The sequence below is a fragment of the Pristis pectinata genome, chromosome 1 (genome assembly GCF_009764475.1).
Source record: "Pristis pectinata isolate sPriPec2 chromosome 1, sPriPec2.1.pri, whole genome shotgun sequence".
NCBI lineage: Eukaryota > Metazoa > Chordata > Chondrichthyes > Rhinopristiformes > Pristidae > Pristis > Pristis pectinata.
This window is the reverse complement of record NC_067405.1, coordinates 132,875,307-132,899,968: the sequence shown is the minus strand read 5'-3', so window position 1 is coordinate 132,899,968 and position 24,662 is coordinate 132,875,307. Positions and strand designations below refer to the sequence as shown.

General features: G+C 38.1%; 1 protein-coding gene across 3 annotated transcripts in view; it reads right to left on the bottom strand.

The window, feature by feature from the left end:
• Positions 1-3,626: 3,626 nt before the first annotated feature.
• The window catches only part of vrk1 (VRK serine/threonine kinase 1), a 59,297-nt gene continuing 38,261 nt past the window's right edge, over positions 3,627-24,662 (bottom strand). For all 3 annotated transcript variants that reach the window (XM_052017919.1, XM_052017928.1, XM_052017931.1), the window contains exons 10-14: positions 18,237-18,357; positions 15,626-15,684; positions 14,572-14,750; positions 4,674-4,764; positions 3,627-4,439 (exon numbers count right to left, since the gene is read on the bottom strand). In XM_052017919.1, the coding sequence (XP_051873879.1) occupies positions 4,327-4,439; positions 4,674-4,764; positions 14,572-14,750; positions 15,626-15,684; positions 18,237-18,357 (563 nt within the window). In that variant the 3' untranslated portion in view covers positions 3,627-4,326. The remainder of the gene's footprint in view (positions 4,440-4,673; positions 4,765-14,571; positions 14,751-15,625; positions 15,685-18,236; positions 18,358-24,662) is intronic.

The following is a 24,662-nucleotide window of genomic DNA, read 5'->3' as shown; positions in this document are numbered from 1 at the left end:
CCTTGGCAAGTAACTGCAGTGCATTTTGTAGATGGTACACACTGTGTGCCAGTGAATGTTCAGTGTGGCAGAAAGGGTGGCAGATAAGCCAGTCCAGACACTCTGGATAGTGTTCTGCCTCTCAAATGCTATTGGAGCTGCAATCCTCCAGGCAAATGGGAAGTACTCTATTGTATTACTGACGCAAGAAGAGTTTAGCCTCTGGGATTGAGAACGGAGTCCCCCTCTCTCACCATCCTGCCTCCTTCCCTCTCCCCCCTTCCACACAGTCCCTCCTGCCTTTTCTTCTTCCTCTCCCTCCATACTCCCCTTCTACCTCCTTTCTCCATACAACTACCATAAGCCTACCTCCACTTCCAGTACTTTCCTCCAACCTCCTAGCTCACCCATTACCACTCTCCTCTCCTTTCCTCCACCTCACCACAGCACCACTATCTGCTTCTCCCCAGCCCCACTGAAGTGGGCAATAATGTCAACAAGTTCTTGGTGCATACAGGAATAGTCCACCTCACTTTGATTTCATAATTCCAAATGCAATTGAACATGGGCATATTTGCTGATAATTGCACCATTTCATGTTTGGACTTGCTTATGAACCTGGGATGATGCCTGCACTAAGGTCAGAAGCACAGAGTTGCAGCTGGTAGACTTTCTGCCTCACAGCTCCAGTGACCTGGGTTCAATCCTGACCTCCAGTGCTGTCTGTGGGGAGTTTACACATCTCTCCCCCCACCCCATGTGTTTCCTCCAGGCATCCTGGCTTCATAGTACAACACGGAACAGGCTCTTCAGCCCCCGATGTTTGTGCTGACCATGATGTCAATTTAAAACGCACAAGTGCATACACGTGGTCTATATCCCTTAATTCCATGCCTAACCACCTCTTAAACCTCCCACATCCCAAAGATGTGCAGGTTGGTAGGTTAATTGGGCACTGTAAATTGCCTGTGTAGGGGAGTGGCAGAAACTGGGGAGAGTTGAAGAGAATGTGGGGAGAATAAAATTACTGTAGGGTTATTACAAATGAGTGTTTGATTGTTGCTATGGACTCTCTGGGCCAAAGGGCATGTTTCTAGTTGCATGATTCTATGAATATTGCCCCAGTGAATTCCTACTGTGATATCTAGGGGCTGGAATGACTGACCAAAACTCTCAGCTAAAGTCCTTTATGGGAGTCATGACTCCAGTCACAAGAGAGAACTTTCAGCTCTGTTTCTAGGGCTCCTTGACACTTTTGTCAAATGCTGTATTGTGATCCTGGTGAAATCTAAACTAAGCATCAGTGAGCAAGTTGCGGATGTGTAATCACTGCTTGATAGCACTGTCGACAACACCATTTTACTGATGATTGAGAGTAGACTGATGTGAAGTTAATTAACCAGAAGGGATTTGTCCTTCTGTTTGTGAACATACCTGGACAATTATCCATTGTCAGGTAGGTGTCAGTGTTGTAACTGCAGTGGAACGGCTTGGTTGGAGATGCATCACAGCTGTGCTGATGTCTGATCCTAGAGCCTTTGCGATATGCAATGCTCTCAGCTATTTCATGGTAATACAAGAGGGAATCAAATTGGTTCTAGATAGGTATCCATGATGACAGGACCCTCAGAAGGGAGCAGATATACAATGACAATGATTTAAAGCAGAAACTAATATTCAACCAATGAAAATTCCTTTATTTCCTGAGGCATTCGGGTGAAACCATATGGATGAAATCACTGGGATGTTTACTTTATTCAATGATCTATTAAGCAGCATTTAGTCAACTGTTTAAAAAAAACTAAAGTACCTGAGGTAGGCCATTCATTCTTTGTACTTACATATGGATTTTTTTTTGCAGTACATCCTGATTACATTTGCTTCAAAAGAAAAGGTATTACCCATAGTATCCAAATTGTGAATAAGCAAAGGCCAACCATTTTCTAACCAAACTCTGGCTCCAAATCCAAATACAATAGAACATAGAACAGCACAGCAGAGGAACAGGTCCTTTGGTCCATGATGTCTGCACGAAATAGCAGGCCAAATTAAACTAAATATCTTCTGCCTGCATATGATCTGTATCCCTCCATTCCTTGCATATTCACTTGTCTATCTAAAAGCCTCTTAAACACCACTGTAAGATGTTTACGTGTTAGAACCCCATCACAAGTCAACCAGGTTATTACTTTTGATTGTGTATACAAAATACTTTATTATGTAGTGTAAACAGAAATGCTGAGCATATTATGACAATCACAACTCATTCACATTTGAAGCACTGAGTTTAAGAACACGTCTGCTAGATTTTGTGCAAGTTACTCGTGCCCTTTCCCCTATCTACCCACATTCTCGGCACATCTGGAACCAGGAAGAGAAGCAACACAACAGACCTGGCACAAAGTTTGCTACAGTTGTGACTCAAGTCCAGTGACCCTGCTCTAGTATCCTTTCACTTCTCCATCATTGCATGAAAGAGGCAGAAACCCTTATTATTTTAAAAATATGGCTGGATGAACACTTGAAGTGAAATCCAAGAGGCTTTGTACCAAAACATGTTAAATGCAATTTAAATAGCCCATGTTTGGCTGGCATGGATACAACAGATCGAATGGTAGCCTTCTGGGTGATAAATTTCTATTATTCTATGAATAAGATAGCATTATCTAAAGGAGGTTACAGTGAGGAGAGGGCAAGATTTCCTCTGTGCTACTTGAAACAACTTTGTAAATTACACAAGAAAGCTTCCTATAGAGGGTCTTTTCAGAAAACAGATGTAATAAAAAGGTATGTTGGATATTCAACTTTTGGTTACTCTCATTTGAATATCACAAAAACAAAACAACTATGAATTTGTCACTATTACAACTAATGTCATCAAAATTAGAATGTTTGAGAGATCCAGATGATAGATCAATTCTTGTGACAATAAATGCTACTACAGATGTTCACACACACAGAGAAGTAGCATCCATATTCTATCTCCACCTCAGACAGTTCCCAGAATTGACACGAGTGCCAGTTAAGATTAACTCCACATCCTTAGCTCCATTCAGAAATACCTCATCATTCATACTTTTGTCTCTAAATAATAGTCTCCCTAATTGTCAAGGTAGAGATGTTACAGGTAATAAGCATCTCAAGGTTAGTATGGCCATAAAGTGGAACAGTCAAAATAAATTGGAAACCATCACGACCAGTAAATCTCTAGATATGTAACTGTGGTGCTTTAAAGATTTTAGTGATTTCAAGAATCAACTTGTCAACTGCTGATAGCACTCTGTATCAATGTTGTTAGAAAAGGATACTTTTGATACCTAGGCTTACTTGCCATCTGCAAAGAATGAAAATTGCATTCTAACTTTCTGTCACTATAATAGACTATTTTGGTTTGTAACTGCTTCAAAGATTGACAAACTGCAGCTCTATACACTTTGTGTTCAGAACCCCTACCTTTTTTGTTTGAAAGTTTAGCAGAATAAATAACTCAACAAGTTACAATACAATCTTGATTGAAGCCAAGGCTGTAACTAAGGGTTTAGGAACCTACTTCAGATGACATGCAATGCAAAGAAATGAGATTTAAAAACACCTAAGTATGCATAAACAACATCAGAAGTAAATAAAGTACACAATATAGTCTGATGTGGAGAAAACTTTCATGGAAAATTCTTTATTTTGCTGAGAACATTTAACCAGCTGATTTTGCAAAAAGCTTTAAAATTATGCTATCCTTTCAAGTGATCAGAAAAAAATGTTTAGAAATTTATGTCACTCATTTAAGACAATTCAAATGTGTTAAGGTTTACAATATTACAGTACATTTAAAATTAGGAAGCGCAACATAAACTCCAGGCTAAAAACCATAAGGGAGCATGAATTCTGGATATACAACCCAGTATTTGTGACATTGTCTATAACAATATCCTGATAAGTCATGAGCATGATCGCCCACTCCACAGTGCAAAACTCAAAATCCCACACTATTTGCTAGTTTAACAAGACTTTTTCTTTCCCCTCAAAAGAGGGCATAACATTTCTCATAGCTTCCTGCCATTTTACATGTTGTAACTTCATGATACTGCACAGCTCATTTACTGAAGTGGCAGAAAAATACCAATGTCTGCATTGTGTAAAAAGCAAAGTTTCAGTATTTAACTTTTTTTTTTAATTTTCACAAAAAAAGCACAACATATAAAATCCAGTATAAAAAAATGATAGGAATCCATTCTTTTTTAAACAATGAGAACCATATTCAGAATAACTTCTTTCAAAATTATCAGACTTGAACAAAATGCAAAGAAGCAAAGTATAAACAAGCGGGCTTCTTTTTCTGCACGTTACCATTTATTTAGATGATTTTTTTTTGCTGGGACTTGTCACGGCAAGCGGAGAAGTCTGAGTGCCTATTTCAACTGTCACTACCTTCTTCAAATTCTTTCTTGCTGTTGGCTTCTTGGCTTAAAATAAAAAGACATTACACATTAATAAGCAAGTAACTTCAAGAAGAATGCCACCTAACAACTATGAAGAGCAAGGGTTTGGTAAAATATAGCTGTACCTTATCCATAGGCAACCTCAACCATTCCCAAAAAAACTGAGCAATGAGTTCAACTGAGATGTCTAACAGGCAGTTCAGCATAAATGGTGCACACTATAGTTCCTCACGTGACGTGACATATGAAACCTCTTACCTTTCGGGGTTCTTTGTCTCTTTCCACTCTTTAACTCCGAGTCTGAGTCATTGCCCTCAGGATCATCATTTGTCTTAGAAATACGGCGTTTCTTTAAACAAAAAGTGAAAAGCATTGGTGGGTTCAATTATTTTCAAGAATATTTTGGTGATCTTTAAAACCAACCACTCAAGATTTAAAAGAATGGACCTAACAGCTTTCGGGAATAGGTAACACATAATCTTGGATTTTAAAAGTAGTAAGCACATATTTGAGTTTTGGATGGTGCAGCTTGCACCTGCAGAGCTGGTTTTAATACTAGTACAAGATCAGAAAGATTAAGTAGCACAAAACTGTTAATAATTCCAAAGCAGAAAATTGCCCACAGCTCACTGATTTGACAGTTCAACTCAACAGGTCATAAAGGTGCTTTCTATTACAAATTCCCTAAAGAATATTAAGTGACAAAGTGTTGCAATGATGGACAGATTAGAACAGCATTTATCCTAGCCCTACTCTAACAAAGATATAGTGGATGCCAACATTTAATATAAATTGAGGATTGCTCCCTATATATTTGTGGATATTTGGAATTATTTTCGAACAAATCTAAGTAAAAACAAAATGGAGCTGACAATGATCTCGTTGGAAAGGTTAGAGCATGTAGTTTCACTGGCCTTCTCGTTCCCATCTACTTGGATGTCATGAGCTCAGTTCCAACACCTAAGTGGGAACACATTAACCAACCACATGCCCACTCAGAAGCTGCAGGCTTGGCCAATCTTCATTGGCTAGGCTTCATTAACATGCCACATGCTGACTTTCCAACCAAAAAGCTGACAAGGACAGGAAGAGCAACGATGTTAAAAAACTGTCAGTAGGAAGCTGTCACCAGGCACTCATGGGAGCCATGCCAGGCCTGTGCCCCAGGAGCACAAAGGCAGGCAAGGCCCAATATTTTTTCTGGGGGCTTTCCTGGACCACCTGCCTCAAACAGATTTTCATTTAAAGTATAATTTTTAAGCTTGTGTTTTAAATACCCAAATCAAATGCAAAACAAAGATGAGTACATTTATTCAATTGAGATAAAAGCTGAAATGAAAGCTTTTAAAATTACATTTTGATGAGAGTTCAGATGAAAGGTCATTGAGACGCCAACTCTACCACTCTGCGTTGATCTGCTGAGTATTTCAAGCATTTTTTGTTTTGAAATACTTAATATCAGTATGCTTAAAACATTAGGGCCAGAAAGTTTGCTATGTAGTAATTATGGCTTAGATACTATTAAATACTCACAACCCTTGTGCAACAGAGCCTAGCATTTTCAGGGTTTTTTTTCCAGCAAGATTGGTTTGTAAATACCAGTGTGTTTTGTCAATTGAACTAATTATCTTTTATTCCAGTGGAGAAGATTGCTCAACAGTGAACAACAACAGCAATGCTGGCATCATCAAAATCTGGGCCATAAAGTTGCACCAGCTCTAGAGCTTCATACCCAGAACATAACCTCCTATGAGTGAAGACAACCACTGAAGCCCATAAAAATTCTACCTCATACTAATATGATTTGATTGCTATCAGCTGCATCATGGCTTTTTATTAAATCCATGTCAAGCGAAAGGGAATGTTTGCCTGCAGTAACAGTTTTGCTGCATTATTTTGATACACCAGCAAAAAAGAATGCTTTCTGATAAGAGTGAAAAAAGCAATAAAATGAATATTCCTTTAGAAATGAAATCTGCTGCACTGAAATGTGGAAACAGCAGGAATGAACTGAATTTCCATGATCAAAAACTAAGTAATATTAACTGAGCTGCTTTCTTATAGAATATTAAAAAAAGCTGGAAATCTGGAATAAAAACAAAAAGTGCTGGAAAGACTCAGCAGTCAGGCAGCACCTGTGGAAAGAGAAAGCAAGTTGGTTTTAAGATACAGAATGGGTGGGGGAAGAGGCAGATGGGACAGGACTAAAGGCGAGACCAGGCTTGATGTGGGAAAAGGCTGCACATGAGATCACCCAGTTGATTGATTAATGGACACAGTTAGAGAGAGAATCTGAATGAAAAAGCTAGAGAATGAGAGCACAAATAAAGGAACGTACAAGCTACAAAATGCAAAACTGTAGCTCATGCCTAGCAGATCAGGCTGTGCTAATGAAAATGGAAAAACTTACAATATTACAAGAGGACTCTCCAGATATGATTCAGTCAGAAAAAAATGCAGAATTCGATATTGAGTTTGGATTGCTACAATGTACCCAGGCAGAAGATGAGGTACTGCTCCTCAAGCTTACATTGGGCCTTGTTGAAAAAGTGCAGGTGACCACAGACAGATAGGTCAGAGTGGGAGTGGTATGTAAATTTAAAGTGGCAAGTAACTAGAAGCTCAGAGTTGCCTACACTTTAATTCTCTATCCCAATCTGCATTTGGTTTCTTCCACTGAAGGATTGTTAAGGTCCCGGGATGGTGGGAAGGGAAGAGGTATTACATCTCCTGTAGTTCCATGTGAAATACTGTAAGGAGAGTGGTTGGTGTACCAGTGAGTCAAAAGGGAATGGCCCCTTTGAAATGCTGAAAAGCGAGAGGTGTGGAATGTGTCTGGTGGTAGAATCTCCTTGAAAGTGGTGGAAATTGTGAAGGAAATGGGATTCCACTACCAGACACCTTTCTCTCCCCTTTCCTCTCAGCATTTGAGAGACTTTACCCTTCACAAAATTGAGAGACTTGCTCTCTGCTTGCATATAAATTTATGAGTGCTAAATTTTGTTTTAAAAAGCAAAAGCCAAAATTCAGCAAACATTTTATCAAATTGAGAATTACTTGAACAGAGCTTTTGACTAAAACCATCTTAAGATTTCATGACAAAAGTGATATGGATGCAAACATCCAGCCTGAAACTTAATCTAAACAGAAACAGTGGTTTTCAGAAAAAGCACTTAAGAGTGCAAGTGTAAGAACAATTTGAAATACAAGCACCTCTGGCTATAAAGATACTGGCTTTTGGATGAGGAATTTAGTTGAGGCAGGTTTTCTGCTTCAGATATTCCTGAAAGAGCTCATAGCACAATTTCCAAGAGTAAGGAGTTTCTTCTCTGCAGTCTGAACCAATGTCAGTCCCTCAGAAAACATACAACATTTAACCAGAGCCATGAATTACTAATATACTGATAAATTGGTCTAATGAAAGAGTACCAACCCAAGCCTGAATCACTCTCACCTGCTGAATTTTTCCAGCAAATTCTGATTTTATGATTTATACAAATGCAGTTTTTGTTTCTGCAAGACCATGGACTCATTATTGCTGTTTGTGTGACCAAAAAGGCAAATTGGCTTCTACATTTTCTTCCTGACAACAAGAGCACTTCAAAACATTCTTCATTGGCTATAAAGTGCTTTGGGATATCCTGACATAAATAGCCATACAATTCAAAAAAATCAGATTTAGGTTATTGCAGGCATAACTGGATAAATGTTTAATATTATAAGCACATAACACAGATATAGCATTTGCATGTCAAAAGAATTTCCTACCAAAGGCACAAGAACCAAAGTGACAGAAATGAAGATAGCAATTTAAAACACAGAATGGCCAAGGCTATTACATTTGAAGTCTGAATTGTTTAATGTATTAAGCCCAAGACAAGCATGTGCCAAGAAAAAATTTTAACCTCTGATCTGGAATCACTATGTGATTCATCTATAATCACTGAACCATAGTTTATTCAAGGAATCTCAGGATTGACTTGGTCACTGAACTTTATCCTTGCTCAAATGAACTTTCATAACGTTCTTCAACTAAGGTATATTCTTATTCTGCTAGTAATATCCAATGAGCACCCCGTAATGATGCAAATAGTGAGAATGATTCCTTTTCTATACTCTAAGCATTACAGTAGCATAAAACCAGGCAACAATTCATCTCAATGTCCCACAACTACATTTTCTAAAAGTTTAAGTTACCAATATTAATGTTGCTAATAACTGATGTACAAAGTCAATGATGTCTTCTTAATTCTAAAGCTGTTTACAGCTGATATCCTGATTCAACATACCAACACTTGTGTCTTCACAGACAGATGCCCCATTCCATCAACTGTGATTCCAAGTGTGGCAAGGGAAAGGAAAAGGCGTGGGAAATAAATTTAGCACGTTTGATCTAAAGTCCAATTTAAGGTTACAGGTAGAATTACAGACTATCAAACTCTTGAAAAATTAACTAATTGTTCTGTTTAAGATAAAAATACGCTGGAGAGATTTTGGTCATTTATCACCTGTTATTCATATCAACATGCATAAAGGTGCGTGGAAATTTAAATATGAGGTGATTAATTTTCCTTCCTGGTCCCCTATGCAAGCTGACATTGTGACCAATTTTTTTCCTTTATTGCTGGTAACTCAAATGTCCAGTAAAAGCTCAAGAAGGTAAGATGACTGGAGACTAAAGTTTTCATTCCTTAAAGCTGCATATAGCTTCCTGACATGCAGGACTGGAAGACAAAAATGTGAAATATTTAAAATTTTAAATTCCCATCCTACTTAAATCATTTCAGGTCTTATCCCTTCCTACTTCAGTAATCATTCAGTTCTACAATGGCTCCCCACTTCAAACCTTGTTTAACTACACCTTCAGCCACTGGAAATAGTCATTCGCATTCTCTTAGCTTTTCTTCTTCCCACCCCCAACGCAAACCTTAAAACATCAAATCAACCAAGCAACTGGTATTCTTGCCTTTATTTTCCCCTACTCAGTGTCAATTTTATGGAATGCACCTCTGTGAAACACTTTATGCTATTTCCTACATTTAATGGTACTACATTCAGAATAATCCAGCCTCAAGTACATCATAAAATTGTGATTTAATCACCACTGTTGGAAAACTAACATAATGGATGTGTCTCGGAGATACAGAATATAATTTATATAAAATCTAAATTCATACCACTTTTATAATTTACTTCAAGCTAGAATGTTCAGCAATGCAGTTCAAGTAATCAGCAAATATTTAGTAACTGCCTATAAGATAATAATTACTGCTCATTTTAAAAGATAAATACCATAGGAACCATAATATGCAAAATACACATCTGAAGCAATGTCAATGCTTGTAGACACAGCCCAGACTACAGAGTTTAATTTACTGACAAACCCTTATTACAAAATAATAAACATACGAATGTTAGGCACAAATATATGCACATTTGAAATGTCTCCACAAGTAAAATAGTCTCAGGCATCAGAATAATTGTACAATAGAAACAGATACAAGTACAAGTCCACTATTTTATACAGAGCCTTATATTTGTAACAGCTTTGGACAGCAGCCTAGATAAGCAGACAATAGAGGGGATAAAATTGAGATTTAAACTGCAGTTAGTCAAATGCTATGGCAGATCTTTGTTTAGCTAATTGTTTTCCCATAGCCAAATGGCAAGCTTAGTCAAGGAATCAATGCAGAGAACACTGTTGGTATTGTTTGGCCCAAGAAAAGAATACTGCTAATTCTCCTCCTCATTTGAACCAATTTTTGAGATTCCTCAATTCCCATTTAAAACCTTGGATACTCTCCAGGGCATGGTGTATGGTATTTTATCATTTTATAATAACTCAGAACAAATTTTTAAATGGTTAGCAACAATTGGCTTAGACTCTAATCACTGCATTTATTTTCACATGCTGATTGCTGCTTAATACCACATTTCATTTCTGATGATGTAACACACTTTCCAAGTACTCAGGGGAAAAATAAGGTTTTGTATGGCCATTAGTGAAATTTGGCAATTCCCTCCCCCTCCCCCCCTCCCCTTTTGAGGGCTTATGATGCTGCTTTGTACACTACACCTTGGCCAATAGCTGCGAGATGTAATCAACAGGCCACAATGGCTCATCGCTGCAATGGCTTGTTTTACATTGAAAATGTAACAGCAGGTTGCTAAGAGTTTTCTTTTGGATGCACAGTAATAAATCAACAGCTACAATTCTCAGCTACCAATGAGTAGCGTGCATCTTTTCCCTTCATCTCTGCCTCATCATTACCATCTAAACCCTGCTGCGCTGAACAGATTGGTTTGATAATTACACACAATAACTGCAGTGGGCACATAACCCTCAGCTGGCACAGGGCAGATCCTGAGCGGCAAGTTCCATATGTAAACTACACTGATTAAGTGTATGAGGTACACCCTCCCCTGCTTGTCTGCAGCTCTGATTAGTAGCATTCAAGCGCTGATATTACCATATGTCAAAATCATGAGGTAGCAGGTCAGTAAAGAGTTATAAAAATTTCAAAGCACTATTTAATCGATCGCTCTGTTCTACTTTTGAACAATTACAGTCATAATCCAGTCCTGGATTCGAAACTACAATCTCAAGAGGTAAACCTTTAATCAGGATTTCACACCACTTTGGAAATTCTCATTTTCACTTAATAGTTTTCTTCAGTTATCATGCTCTCTTCATTCTCCTTAAGCCAGTGCCACTGTTGTGAAGTGTCAACAGCTCTTTACACCTCACCTACATGGTCATCTATCAGTTTGATCCAAGATAGCGAGTGCTGACAGATTAGTTACAAGCAGAAGACATGTCAAACATACCAACTCCACCTCGCTCAATGTACTTTTCAGCAGAAGTCACTAGAAAGCTTTCAGAAAGAGAAACTTCAGTTGATTTTTTTCTGCACAAGCTGAGAGGCACCTAAACTGACAAAATTATTCGGCACTTTGTCTCAAAATCCCAAACCACTTATGTAAGACTCAACAGTCAAGCACTGGAGCTTGAATGACTCTGCCATTGCACAAAGCAGATCTTTTCTGTAATTGCATCCACCAGGACTTCCATATCGCTCTCCAAGAACCTCACGGCATGCTTCTCAGGGTCGGTATCTTCTGTGTTGCATCATTAAACTGTCTGCAGTATGCGTTTTGTGATGTTGGAGAAGCCCCTTTAAGGGCAGTAATCAGAGGGTTTGGCTGGTGGTTGACATGGAATGGCAGTGCCGTGTCATTGCATTATTTGCCATACAAGGCAGTGCTTGGCATTTCAACACGATGCCGTGATTTTCAACTGCCAGCAAATGAATATTGCAATGGAAAAAAAGTAACTCCATAACTGCCAAGCATTAAAAGTACTGTTACATTTTAGTGACTTTTTTTAAAAATCAGTATCCAGTATCTATAGTTGTGTATCTTCCATCATTCCCTTTTCTTGGACAAGAAATGTTGTACTTGGTAGCTCACTAACTGCACTAAGTTAGTACTTCTGTCCTGTCAATCAGCAGCTTAATATATATTTTCCAAAATAAGTGTCAACTTGTTTTAGCAGGTAGTACTCTTGCCTCTGCAGGTTATCATCTCCACTGCAGGCTTCTTGCAGTCCAGGCTGATACTTTAGAGCACCATTTTGCATTGTTGGAGCACAGAAGATAATTTGAATTAAAGATGTTGCATGCAGCAAAAACAATAGTGCTAAAAAGACAATATCTTAGTTTTATAATTTTCCAACATCACCAGCACTTTGTGTCAGCCCACCAACTGACAAAACCTTCACCTACACTTGTCAAATTGATTATTCCAATGACCTTCTGTTTGGCCTACCATTCTCCTGCTTTGCCCATATCCTATTCTGCTTCAAATTGTCTCATCCATCACCTTAATCACATCTACATTGCCTCCTAGTTTTCCACTGCCTCAAAATCTGTTATTTTTATGCTTAAATTCCTGTATGGCCATGCTGCAGTCCCCACACTTTTCCAAGTAGAGATGGTGCCACTACCAAATGGGGAACGTAGTTTGGTTGCATCAGGAACCGCAGCCCTTTAAAAACTAAATGCAAGTTCCTGCCTAATGGGTGCATCAAAGGAGCACCTGTATACCTAACACATATGCTGACAGAACTGGTCTGGGCAGTCCTCCATCTGTAATGGCCACCTGCTTCATTCATACTGACACATGCTGCAGATCGCTAGCTTAAATGAAAGCTTCTGTAATGTCTATCCTTAGCTGATCTTTATCAATCATTTCAGTGGTTTCATTGTGAATGGAGAACAATTCTTTGTCCAGTAAACATTTCCTTTGAATATTTTCTTATATCATTTGGAAACAGTCATGAACACTTGCAACATCCGTTCTTAGTGTCTGAATGCAGCCAAAAAAATAAAACTACATAACTGCTATGCTTCAATCTATAGATCGGTTGTATAATCACTTCCAGCAGATTAAAGTAACTCCTTCACAATAAAATGTACATACATTCAAAATTAAAAAGCAAATTTCCAGCTCTGCACATCAGCAGGGTTACAATACTGCGAAGGAAAGCACCACTTTGGCAACTTGTACTGCAACAATCAGTTGCTCAATAAACAATGATCGTACACATTGCAATTATTTCATCTAAATGTCTAATATACGAGGAGGATTCTGAAAAGTTATTTTTAATATTGTACCAAATGTTACACTTAGTTTTGTCCTCCTTATCCTTAAGTTTACTTCCTAGCCCATAAATCTTCACCTATCATCAAGGAGGAAATGCTTATAAAGCAGATCAGATCAAGAATGCCACTTGGAAATAGTCAAAACTTTTTTTTCTGCAAACCTTTTCCTCCAATGTGATAATGACCAGATAATCTGCTTTCACTGGTGCTCTATGAAATAATGTCAGGGAATTTTTTATTCAAGAAGCAGACAAAATTGGGCTAGCTGATTTTAATATTGGTTAGAAAGTTTGCTGGTCTAAAGAACTGCTGACTTATGTTGACATTTTCCAATTTAGAAGAGTTTTAAAAAATGAAACTATAGACAGAATGTGAGGAAGTATCCTTTTAGAAATCTCAGTAAATTTTTATGATCCGGAACTCACCAACTATATGGATGGTGGATACAGTCAATTTGGGCTTGTCAAAGGAAACAATAGAAATTTGAGAGAAAATAATTTGCAGGTCTATAGGGAAAGAATGGGGGAACGAAACTGATTGGATTGATCTAGTAATAGTCAGCATGGAAAATGGGCCATAAATATAACATGTGAAATATTTCGCCTTTAAACAAGCACTCTAACAAAATGTATCACCTCCTGCTGTTGGCAATGTACCTCTTGGCATCAATACACCATGTCTGTGGTTTCAGTGAAAGTGACCTGGCTAAACAAATGATACAATATCTCATAATTACTGACAAGTTGGTAACAAACACACTGCTTTTTGCTCGTAGCTTTTCTCTTTTGGTGTACAAGGTCTAATTTTTTTTTTTACAGTAGTCAAAAGAAGAGTTCTTTCACCAAGACAAAAGAATGAGCAGTCTGATTCATTCCAACTATAAAAACAAGGACTTTAAAAATGAGTCCTTTGATGAGTTTATGTATTGCCTTTGATGAGTTTTATTTATTCCCTTGATGAAGCTTATTTATTCTGGAAATACCAGTTGGAGAAGCACTTATTAATATAGGTGTGCACCAACAGAAATTAAATCGGGGTCACCCTTCCATACACCCTTCAATTAATTTTAACAGGACTAGCTTAAAGCCAAACATTATTTTAGTATTTCAAAATGGAACAAAAATATTAAAGCAAGGATGTTTCAGCCTAACTTAAAAAGAGCAGGTTCCAAAATGGGAAGAAAAATCCAGGGGAGAAAATTAATTACAAATAGTCAAAAAAAAGGGTATAGAAAACCCTAGCACTCATTCATTTTTCTTCAGTCTTGCATGTGGCCCTATAATCTGGACCATGCCACTGCTGGAAACTGTCACTTTCCAACTTCTTTTACTTCTATCATTTTAAAAGCTATTATTGCATCCCATAATCTGCATTGCAAAAAAAAAAAATCCGATTTCTCTAAATTACTCATCTTTCCATTTTTTATTCTGCCTGGTGTAGCGAAAAATGAAATGAAGGTCATAAAGGAGGTCTGGACCAGACGTAAATTGTACCTGTGCCTTGGATGTTGTTGGGGCGTCACCATTGGAAGATGCTCCTAAAACCAAAATACCATCATCTACACAGCCAATGGATTTAAGTCCTTGCTTGAGGATTTCTCTTAGTCTCTGGTAGCGGGGTCTATCTTGGTAACCAAGCGATATCACATCTTCAAAATACTTTGATAATTCAACTGTAATAAAGAAATTCTCAGTCAGAAAAAATCCACTTGTGATGAAAAGTCAGTGGTCTGAAATGTTAACTTCGTTTCTCTCATACCTTCTAGCAGTTTCTATTTTAAAAAGTCTCCTTGGAACAGTGGCCACAGGCCAATCTAGATTGAGAATTTTTTTTCCCAGTTTGTGTTAGTGGAAGCCACTGGAAAAGCTCTCCTTCTTAAACTTGCCCTCCACCAGTCATATTGGTCCATATTTAAATAGAAACAATTATGCAACAAGCTGTCAGTATAAATAAATACTCAAATTAATTTTCCTCTTCTATAGGCCACCCCCATATGATACCTTCAAAAATACCAATGACTGTGTGGATGTAGTGCTACATAGCCTGCTACAACAGGGCAGCCATTTAAGAAAAATTGCCTTAAATATCAAGTCTTCAGAGCTTTACAGATAAACATAACATCCATTGCAACACTAAAGGTCACAATTCAACTTAGATCAAGATATCTGAGTGCTCTGTTTTCAGTGCCCAGGCCCAATTTTTACGCAAGTGCCTAACTAAGACATTGTTATATGTCAAGATCACTGCTGGCATCTTCTTCTTTCAATGCTGCAAACCAATTATGTAGAACAACCACCAACTGATAAAAATGATACAGTATATACTGGACAAAATGACCAATGTACAGCACCAGAGTTCTTATTCTGGTCCAACCATCAAACCAGACACAAATTCAGCAAATTGCAATAAAATAGAGCTGGAATAGACTTTAAGATAACAACTAATTAAATGGAGCCAGTCACCATCTCCTTACCCATTTTCCCCATCCTTCTATCTCCATGCAAGAAACAAAAAGGAAGTCTTACATGGGAACTTAGAATTCCCCACCTGGTTTATTTTTACGAGGGAAACACTTCTCCATCAAGCTTGGAAGGTTTTCTCTGTATCTGCAATAGAAAAAATATATTCAGAAAGATTTAATCTTACTGTCATATTGTAGCCTATTCTGCAAAGAACAAAGGTTGGGAGCAAAGTATCAATTCAAGAACCGAAATACATTGAAGAGTTCAACTTTAAAAAATGTTGCTGAAAGCATGATACTCCATTTAGCTATAGGATAGTTTCCATAGGCTTTGTCATTCATATCCAAAGTAAACAAATTTGCTAAGTTTGTCTTTAAATGTTAGTATAAATAAATACTCAAATTAAATTTTCCTCTTCTGTAGGTCACTCCCATATGACAAGTTCAAAAATACCAATGACTGCATGGATGCAGTGCTACATAGCACTGGGATGTGGCAAATGAAAGTCAAAAACTGCAATGCTGGAAACCTGAAGTAAAAAAAACAAAAAAATGCCGTAAACACTCAAGTTTCCTGTCTTCCAACCAGTTCTCTATCCATGACTGTATGTTGCCCCCATCTCATGTTTTAGCCCAAATTGTTTTAATTGGACACAAGCCTTCTGAAAGTCCAAATACATGACACTGACTGGTTCTTATCCATCCATTAAAAGTGAGATTGCCCCACTCATGTTGTTTAGTTTAAACCATATAGTCTCTTGATAATCCTTCCAACATCACCCCTTTACACTGCTGTACCTCTTACCGTCTTTCTCATCTGTGAACCCTGTAACCAAGAACATTAACACTATGCTCCTCCAGCATCATAGTGCTTTTCATCTAAATTCCAGCATCTGCAGTCCTTTGTTCCTCTAACATTAAGCTGCCTCCCTAATACTTTAGTAATAGCCAAAATGTCTTCCTTCCATGCATCTACCTGTGCCTTGTTCACTATACTTCATGCATTTAGGTTTATACCATGAAGCACAGTCACTCATACTTTGTCTATTTTCCAAACTTTGTTAGCTCTGCTTTCTAACCAGTCTAATCTTTTACCTCCCATTTTCAGCTCTACTTTTCTCTTTTCTGACCCTATACTCTGCACACTTGCCCTGTCAAGCTAGTTTATATCCTTCCCAACCTGTAAACCTCTTAAGGATACTGGTCCCAGCCCCGTTCAAGTACAATCCATATAACTTCCACCTTCCAGCCCCAATGCCCAAACACAAAACTTCAGGAGCGAGATTGGGATTTTATCTTTGCTTTAGTAAACCAAAATCAAGAACACTTTTCCAATCCATGACCAGAGTCTTGTATCTTTATTTCAATGAGTAATCCCATGTTCCCTAAAATATATTTTCAGCCTCAACCATTTCTAATGACAAAAGCTCCTGTGTTTCAATAATGGAGCAAAAAGTTTGCTTCCAAATGTTCTCTCTTTCTGATCCAGAGTCTTATGAACATAAATTTCCCGATCCTCAAAGAGTCAACCAGCACAAAAATGGCCAGTGCTGGTCTTCAATTACCTCATTACATTTTACAGCATTAGGTCCATAGCCTTCAATGCCATGGCAATTCAAGTGTTCGTCTAAATGCTGAGAGAGTCTCTGGCTCCATCACCTCCTCAGGCAAAGCATTCCAAATTTTAACCAACCTCTATGGCCTCATTGGACGATCCCTCCTTATTGCAGTCATGAACTCCTTGCCATTTACTCTTTTACATTCCTCCGCCCCCTCCTCCACTGTCCTAACTGAAAATTCTATACTCTGAAATATTGGGTTGCCAGTCCTGCCCATCTTTCAACCACGCCTCTGTGATAGCAACAATATCATATTCCCTTATGTTAATCACTACCCTCGATTCATCAGCCTCACTTGTCAGATGCCATGCATTAAAACAAATGCAATCCAGTTTTGCATTCCTCCCATCTGCCTGGAGGCTTGACCTTCATTTTATATCTGTCTGGTCATCACCTCCTACAATATGTCTACTCTGTGTTCTATTCCCCAGACAAATTAATTTAGCCCTTCCCAACAGCTCAAGCAAACCTTCAGTGCAAGGATGTTGGACGTGTTCTGCCACAACCTGTTCAACTTGTACAGGTCACATTTTCCCCAGAAACAGTTCGAGTGATATAGAAAATCTAAAGCCTTCCCTTCTACAACAACCCTTCAGCCACATTTACTTGACCTATCCTATTCTCATCCTTGTTAGGATGTGGACCGTCTGCTGAATTTACAAACTGCTTTACCGAGACATCCAAACCACGCACATGCTATTTTTTGGTCTAATGTTTTACACTAAAACATTATGACCTGTGTGCTTATTTGACTTGGTTCGGGGCAGCACTTTGCTTCTAAGTCTGGATGTTGTAAGTTTGTCACTTTTGAGACTTGAATACATAATTCAGGTTAATACTCTTTCAGCAGAGGGTATGGTGGTCTGTTAGAAGTGAAATCAATTGATGTTAAAACATTGCCCACTTGTAGTCCGGCATTATTTAAAATGGGACATAGAGCATTATAAAAATGGATCAGATAGCTTAATTTAAGATAGTTAATAGACAGCAACTCACCAGCATCTAAAAGGAGGGGCAGGATAGTGTTTTATACGGACTGCGTAATTTACTTCAAGAAAGCATATATCCATATTCTTACTTTAGCTTTTCATCTCTGACATAGTTTGCATCCTTCAGATTGTCTTCCCAGGGCAATCTCCCACTAAGCCACTGCAACATGCAATATCCCAGGATTTCCAAATCACCACGTCTAGAAGCAGCTGAAAGGAAAGACAGTGTCAAATAAAGTTTATATCTGAAGTAACAGGATGAAAACCCAGGTACAAGAAATACAGGCAAACTCAAAATTCCCAAACTTTATTTAATACAATGACAGTGGCATTTCTTCAAATACAAGGAAACAAGATAATTCAATTAGTTTATATAAACTTCTGAAGAATATGTGGATTATCTTTGGCCCAACACAATGCAGAACAGTAACTGACTTCCATAATCAGTCATATCAATTATGGTACATCAGGGGAGAATGGGCAAGGAAGTGGCAGATGGAATACAGTGTAGGGAAGTGTATGGTCATGCACTTTGGTAGAAGGAATAAAGGCATAGACTATTTTCTAAACAAAGAGAGAATTCAGAAATCAGAAGTGCAGAGAGACTTGGGAGTCCTTGTGCAGGATTCCCTAAAGGTTAACTTGCAGGCTGAGTCGGTAGTAAGGAAGGCAAATGCAATGTTAGCATTCAAGAGGACTAGAATAAAAAAGCAAGGACGTAAGGCATTGGTCAGACCACAATTGGAATATTGTGAGCAGTTTTGGGCCCCATATCTAAGGATGGATGTGCTGACATTGGAGAGGGTCCAGAGGAAGTTTACGAGAATGAAAGGGTTAACATATAAGAAGCGTTTGCTGGCCCTGGGCCTGTACTTGCTGGAGTTTAGGAGGGGGAGGGGGAATCTCATTGAAACCTACTAAATATTGAAAGACCTAGATAGAGTGGATGTAGAGGGGATGTCTAGGACCAGAGGGCACAGCCTCAGAAATAGAAGGACATCCCTTTATAACAGATGAGGAGGAATTTCTCTAGCCAGAGGGTGGTGAATCTGTGGAATTCACCGCCACAGACGGCTGTGGAGACCAAGTCATTGGTATACTTAAAGAGGAGGTTGATAAGTTCTTGATTAGTAAGGGCACCAAAGGTTACAGGGAGAAGGCAGGAGAATGGGGTTAAGAGGGAAAAATAAATCAGCCATGATCGAATGGTGGAGCAGACTCAATGGGCCAAATGGCCTAACTCTGCTATGTCTTATTGTATTATGTGCCATTATTAGACGTTAATTGGAGGTCGGGTATTTTGCCAAAAGATGGGATGGAAGGATAACTTATGTTTCTTGAAGGATCACCAAACTGGAGCAGAAAGATGTAGGGTGGAATTCAAGATCAGATGCACAGTATTGTTACTATATATAACCTCAAAGTATAAACAAAAAATGTGATAAAAATATCTTACTGTACTATATAATCCAGACAGGGATTTCACTGATTAAAAACCAACACATCTAATGACAATTAATTCAATAACAGACAGCCCTTTTCAGGAAACAAAGGACTCACAATCAAAATGCTTTTGATTTTGCCTTTGTGCCATCAGGATCCAATAATACAAATTAAAAATATAAATATGATTAAAACATTATGTTAGTGGAGAATTGTGTTTTTGCACATCCACCAAGAGCTGCTACTGAATGAGCGGTACATTTCAATACATCTGTGGCCTAACCATAAGAGAAATTCTTATAAAATCCAGGACTGCCTTCACAGGCATCAAATCATTTTATCACACATGTAAAAAAACAGCAGGTGCATTTAGTTTGCAATCTGGTCAAGCCCACATAGCTCAAAGTCTACTCAGAATTCAGGGCAATGCTTTTTTAAAAAAATTAGTCCTGGAACTTAGACCTACTAAAATAACATTTTAAGTTGGTTCAAATTACACAGAACCTGAAATAACACTCCTCCTAACTGAGTACCAGATTACTTCAGGAATTAAAGTTGCCTTGGCCCTAAACTAACTGCCTGCTTAAAACTGCCTCTTGGATGTTCCTTAAAGCCTACATATTTTCCCCCAAACTAGTGGTCATGATAACCATGTCTTTTTTGTTTGTTTGATGATAATTTATATTTGCTAAGAGTTTTGATACTTCCTCGTTGGAGAAACCACAAGAATCAAGGGTCTTGAACAGTGGAATGGTCTTAAGTCCAAGGGTTTTCCACATGAAATGTTAACTATTTTTTTCATTCTACAAATACAGACAGGCTTGCCAACTGTTTCTAGCATTTTGTTTTTATTTCAGATTTCCAGTATCTGCAGTTTCTTTGATTTTTTTTTGATTTTTGCATTTATATTTGGTTTACATTCAAAATGGACTTGTGGTTAGACAACTAGCAAAATGCACAATTCAGAACACAAGTAGGAGAAAGGAACAGCCACATGGCTCCAGCTCTGCCAGTGAAGATGACGATTTCTGATTGGATCTTTAACTCCCCATTTGGATCTGGCACATTCAATGATTTAACCTCCACAGCTCCCTTAGGCAAACCCTCAGAAGAAATTCTTCTCACCTCATTCTTAAAGGGGCAACCACTTATTCTGAATCTATGCTTTCTCGATCTAGATTTCCCCATGAAGGGTAACATCCTCTCAGCATCAGATAAAAATATAGATTTTAGTGATTTTCTCTGCACCCACAGTATCTAATTATAGACATTTGAACATACTACTAGAGAAGGCAATGCCAAAGAAACAAAAGTGAAAGCTATTTTGCAGTTGAGTGACTGGTGGACCTACTAAAATTACTATTTATAACTATTATGGGTAAATACTCTCAGTCGGAGCTAATCAGCTGGGAAGAGGTTAACTGCTTCTTGAGTTCACTTGGTTGCCCAGAAACTAGTCTAATGGAAAGTTCAAATTAAAGGAATGGGGTTCTTTTAAGTTGTATCACTGCTCAGGTCCTTACTGAAGGCCATTTTAGAAATAATCTAAATGACTGAAATCAATTTCACCCTGATCATTTTTCTTCTAAAAGTGATTTAAATTTCTATTATAGTAATCTATAGTGCTTCCTAATCAACCTCAATACCTAAAAGGCCACTGGGTCAATTTGAAAATATGAAATTGTCCTTTAAATTAATCAGTAGATAACTGAAGATATAGAAGTTTTAACTCTTTGGAAGAATGCAGTGAAACTTCAAAGTGAATAGGAAAACTGGCTATAGTTTGAATACATGGATTTCTAAAAAGAATACCAACATGGCATTGCTAAGTGCTAATGTAATTAGGATTTTGGAATCTACTTGAAATATTATTTTACAAGACACACAAGTTGCATGAATCTAATGCTGCATTAACCAAAGCACACACATCTCCACATGATTAAAATGGCCAAAAGAGTAATTTTCCAGTCCATATAAAGACATGGATAATTTGTTCCTTTTCAGTATAAACTAAAGGTTATAGTTTAATGTGATAAAGTGTTTAGTTAACTTGCTCACTAATGACTGGAATCAAACCTTGCATGATAATGTTAAAGACTGCTACCAAGCTGTAGCAATGGGCCAATTATTAATAAGCAGAATGTCAAGTGAATGAGATTATCTTGAGATAAATTACAAGTTAGTTAAGGGTCACTCAGCCTCTGGTGCAAGGTCGTTCTAGCAACTGACTATATTCATTAAAGTGACATTTACTCTCAGTGTGCAATTCACACTGCACGTTACAAATTATTCTACTAGTCAACTCTAGATAAATGCACACCTGGTCCAAGCAATCAATTTTAATATTTCCTATTCATTCCTAGTATACACACAACTCCATAAAAAATACTTCAGATGAAACAGCAACATTTAATCTTGCTTTCCCAACATGGTATTGATAATACACTTATTTCCATTAAGTTAAAAAAAATTGCTTTATTTTAAATTGATAAGAACATGCATCACTTTGGCAAATTTGAATGCAGAATGGTGAATTTGAACAGGCCAGATATCAAGGACAATAATTTAAAACAAACCCATATAATATAATAGCCCCTACTACCGTCAGTAAATCTGTAGCTAGTGTATAATGAGCAATGTGGATATTAAATTTGTGTTTTGTCCAGGAGCAGCAGCCAAAAAACCAGTCCTGTCCAGACCAGAACAAGTCAAAACTAGAGAACAGATTGCAGCCATTTTTGGAATTAACAGGATGTTGCAGTTAGGACTCTTTCCTAACACTTTTCATCATGTTCACAGCTAGACAAGGCTCCAAAAGCAGAAAGAGTCACTTGCACACTTAAAGAAAAATGCCAATAAATTAAAAAAATAATTCAGCAAGAGGGGACACTAGATAAAAATGAAATCTTTTACCTAGTTTGTCAACTACATAAAGGGCTGCCCTACTTTCTTGTATGGCTTTGCAACAGGACTAAATATTTTATCAAAATGCCAGATAAATTAGATATAGACCTCAACAGAATGACAAATGCTTTCAAGGTCATCATGGAATGCATCATTTAGTGTTTTCAAATAAGATCCCTTGATTTCTGCTTTCAAACTTGAATCAATTCTGATAAGACTGGCTTTTGACTACTTTAACAAATCCAGTCTTTTAAGAATGGAACTGAGATTCATAACTGAAGGGTGCACAAATATTTAAATCATACAGTATGTTGAAGGGAGAGGTGAAAAAGATTAATAACCCAATTCATGTGATTCAAAAACAAACAAATGCATCAGCACTTGGAATCATCTACAAACTTCATAAATACATTCCAATTACTAGGGTTTCTTCCCCCTTTTATCCAGTTTTGCCACTTTTCTGCTAAAAGCATTGACTGCAGTAGGTAACAGCGACAAGGAACCTTCTGGCACACTGCCCTCTAGCATTCTTCCTATGCATGCCTAGACAATGAATGTCACCATTTCATTTGACTATGGAATGGCATCACCATGGAAGTATATCACAGCTCAGGGATTATTCCTCTTATAATAATGATCAAAACCCAGAAATTTGGCCTTTTTTGTTTCCAGTACCACTATCAGCAGTGGAACACTGCTGATTAAAAATATGGAAATTAGTTCCAGAGGATAAATAGAATTTTATGGTAATAATTCATGGTTCTTCACCACCATACCTGTTTATTACAGCACCTAGACAACTTTCAGAAATAGATGTGCTCTTTAAAATCTCTATTTTAAAGACACCCATGTCAGACAATTGTTTATTGACTACAGCTCTGCCTTCAATACTATAATTCCAAGCAAACTCATCACCAAACTCCTCAACCTGGGATTCAACACCTCCTTTTGAAACTGGATCCTTGACTTCCTAACTAACAGACTGCAATAAGGATAGGCAGCAATACCTCCTCACGATTATTCTCAACACTGGCACCCCACAAGGTTGCATCCTCAGCCCCCTACTCTACTCCCTACACACTCACGACTGCATGGCCAGATTCTGCTCCAACTCCATCTACAAGTTTGTAGATGATACCACTGTGCTAGGCCATATCTCAAATAATGATGAGTTGGAGTACAAGAAGGAGATAGAGAGCCTAGTGGCATGGTGTCATGACCACCTTTCCCTCAATGCCTGTTTCCCTTACTCTGTTTATCAGTGGCCCCATTTCCAGATGCTGTTTCCTCCTTACTAAACTATCAGTTTATAATTCCAGACAAGTTTTTCTTGAGGAATTTCTTCTGAGGTCCAGAGGTCAGGAACACTATCCAGAGTGCTGTTGAAACTGAGACAATGAGACTTGAATATTTGAACTACGGGAGAGTCAACTATTATGGGGATAAGACAAGTTGAAGCTGAAGATCAGAATAACCATGAGCTCTAAGGGTTAATCTGCTCCTGCTCCAGTTTCTTACATTCTTAAATAGCTGATGCCTTTTATCAGTCTGCAAGTTAAATCCCATCTCATGCGCTCTCTCTCTCTCGGTTAGGCTTTCCAGTTGCTTGTGAGAGAAGACTTTTCTTTTAAATGCCATGCCTGTAGAATCAGAAGGTGCCTTCTTTGCTATCTCCTGCCTCCTCTTGCCCTTGAAAATTCATTTAATTTACCTAGTGCAGACCCTTTTATCGTACATTCCATGCCACTGGGGTTGCTGAATTCTGGGCTGGAGCTTGGGAGAGATGCTGTGTTGGTGTTACATTGGGATAACTGCCATCCTGGCTATGATATTTTCATAAGGTGGATCTGGAAAAGGAGGGAGAATGGGCAGTATAGCATGGAAAGGTTAGATGGTACCAGGTGATTGGTGTCAAACAACCAGAAACTATTTTAGCTTACTCCAGAAATGTGTGATTGTTTGAGGAACAAAATGGTACATGGGCAGACAGCTAATTCTGCCTTGCTCTCATCTTGCTTTAATGTTGATCATAATATCCTCCCTTATCTGGGAAAAGGGGCGTGCTGTAGGTGGACCCTCTGCTGTTTTGCTCCAAGTTGCTACGAGCAAGCTGCTCCAACACAAAGGAAGGGAAAGAGTTTGTGAGCAATTAATGTGAAGAATTGTAT